The sequence below is a fragment of the Loa loa genome (genome assembly GCF_000183805.2).
Source record: "Loa loa unplaced genomic scaffold supercont3.325, whole genome shotgun sequence".
Classification (NCBI taxonomy): domain Eukaryota; kingdom Metazoa; phylum Nematoda; class Chromadorea; order Rhabditida; family Onchocercidae; genus Loa; species Loa loa.
In genome coordinates, this window is record NW_018108505.1 from 44,588 (window position 1) to 46,978 (window position 2,391).

A 2,391-nucleotide genomic window follows, 5' to 3' on the forward strand; every position below is an offset into this window, starting at 1 on the left:
TTTCTCTCATAATTTACATTGCATAAGTATAAGTTTAGTTGTTTACAATAGTTTAATATGGTTTAAGATATATATTCATTGGAAAAGAAAAGTTAATTAACAAATAAGAATAAAATTTGTTATTATTTTATTAAAGTGAGAAAAAAAAAGGAGATTTATGAAGGAAAATTGAATAAATTAAATTAAAAAAAAATATTTTTATTCAGTTTGATCACGTTGATGAAATAATGAATGAAAATTGTAAAGATCAGATTAGAATGTAAGTTAATAGCAATATACAAATCAATTTGTTTATCGATAATTGACGAAAGTTCAAATTTCATAAAACATTGTTGATTTAATCCATTGACATCTATTACAATTATATTCAATAATTTTTTCTACATCAATATTTTTATTGATGAAATTTTCAAATGTCACCAAGATATGTTTGAATTAATTAATTTAAGATAAGCAATTATTCTAAATTTCATTAAATAGCATTTAAAGGGATATTTAAAATATATTGTCTATTTTGTTTACATCACCTTTTCACTCTTTTTTTTTAAGCAAAATGATACTGGTGATTCATTTACTCAACATACGTTTATATCATGTTTAAATGCATGAGTCAATTAGTATGCTTAGGATAGTGATTGATAATTCACATAAATTTTAGGATATATTTTAAATTATGAATCATAGTTAAATAATGCCTCATTTTGTTACTGTATTTTAAGGATGAAATTTGAATATAAAATATTATTCAAGTAATGATTGGATGTAATTTATATTGATTGCTTGGAATGAAATGTCAAAGGTTGAATTCTGAAATTGAATATAAAAATATCCCTGATAACGATTGTTAAAATTGATTAAGGATAATATATTTGTTTATATCCTACTAATATATCCTCTTAGCTAAACTTCCTTATCAACTTATCATGTGCATATATTTTATTTCTGATAAGTGTAATCGTATTCGTATGAGTGGGTTAATACCTAAATGTATAAGGTAATTAACTCATTATGAATAAAGTTATATCAGGAATGAATAAATTGTTCCGTTTCCGGTGATTGCTTAACCTACAGATTAATAAAATCATACAACAACGGAATGGTTGCAGAAGTAAAAGGAACATGAAGAAATGCTATGCATCTGCTTAATGTCCAGTTATAAATTCTATCCGGTTAGCTTAACCTTTATTTTATTTTTGATTCAGAATGAATGCTTTCATTATACGATTATACCTAAAGATCGGCATCTCCTTTGTATATTAATAGTTAACCCGTGTTAAAATGGCATTTAAAATTGGTCAGTTGGTCAGTTATTGGTCAGTCATCTACCTACATATAGCTAATTGTATGTATGCGTAAATTTGCAATTTAATGAATGAGTGGGAGTTGATGAATTTGTGTGGGAGGAGGGCCGAAATGCTGTATGACAACGATCATTTTGAGCCTTCCTTCGTCACTCCGTCCATTTGTTGGTCCCTTTTACTTGCTGTATTTATTTGTTTATTGAGTGATGGTGAATTGTGCTAGTTAGTTAAGCTGCATACATACACTAACATACACATACATTCACATACATATGCATACACAAATATTCACATACATACACATATATTACATACACTGACATACATCGAGTATGATCGGTTTGTCTCACTTCAACTAAATACTGCAACTGCTATTCGTACTTTGCCATCTTTCTTTTGTACATACATTTACCGACAGATATCGACACAAATATACACACTAACACATACACATACATATAACATATACACGCCACATACACTCGCATATATACATAAAAACGCCCACATGCATACATACACGCGTACATACATACGCTTACACATACACGCACACATACACATACACCTACACATACACACATACACACACACACACACACACATACACACATACAGTTGCTTGTCTTACCCTATTTAAGCAAAATTCACAAGAGTGTTGTGAACAATCGCGTGATATACCTCAAGTGAGAATATAAGGAGAATACTGGACAGTAATTGACGCAATAGAGAATGAACGGATGAAAAAAAGAATGCGGGGTGGGAAGATGTCACGTGAAGTGGCGTGACGTACGTGTATTCGTAAAATGTTACTTTTCCATGTTTATTCGTTTTATTCGATGCTTGTCTTTATGCTGGTGAAGGTAAAGTAGTTTCCACAGGATACACGATAACACCTATGGTACTTTGAGTTAATAGAATGCACAATAACCCATGGTACTTTGGGTTATCATACAGCAGGTTGATGGTACTTTGGGTTATCATACAGCAGGTTGATGGTACTTCGGGTTATCATGCAGCAGGTTGATGGTACTTCGGGTTATCATACAGCAGGTTGATGGTACTTCGGGTTATCATACAGCAGGTTGAT

The 2,391-nt window shown here is 30.6% G+C and overlaps 1 protein-coding gene across 1 annotated transcript; it reads left to right on the forward strand.

Moving 5' to 3' along the window:
• Nucleotides 1–1,545: 1,545 nt before the first annotated feature.
• On the forward strand, nucleotides 1,546–2,015 carry LOAG_14677 (hypothetical protein; the record flags this gene model as incomplete). Its single annotated transcript, XM_003150171.1, has 1 exon — nucleotides 1,546–2,015. A coding segment is annotated over one exon (396 nt), but the record flags the coding sequence as incomplete, so codon positions are not given.
• Nucleotides 2,016–2,391: the final 376 nt, after the last annotated feature.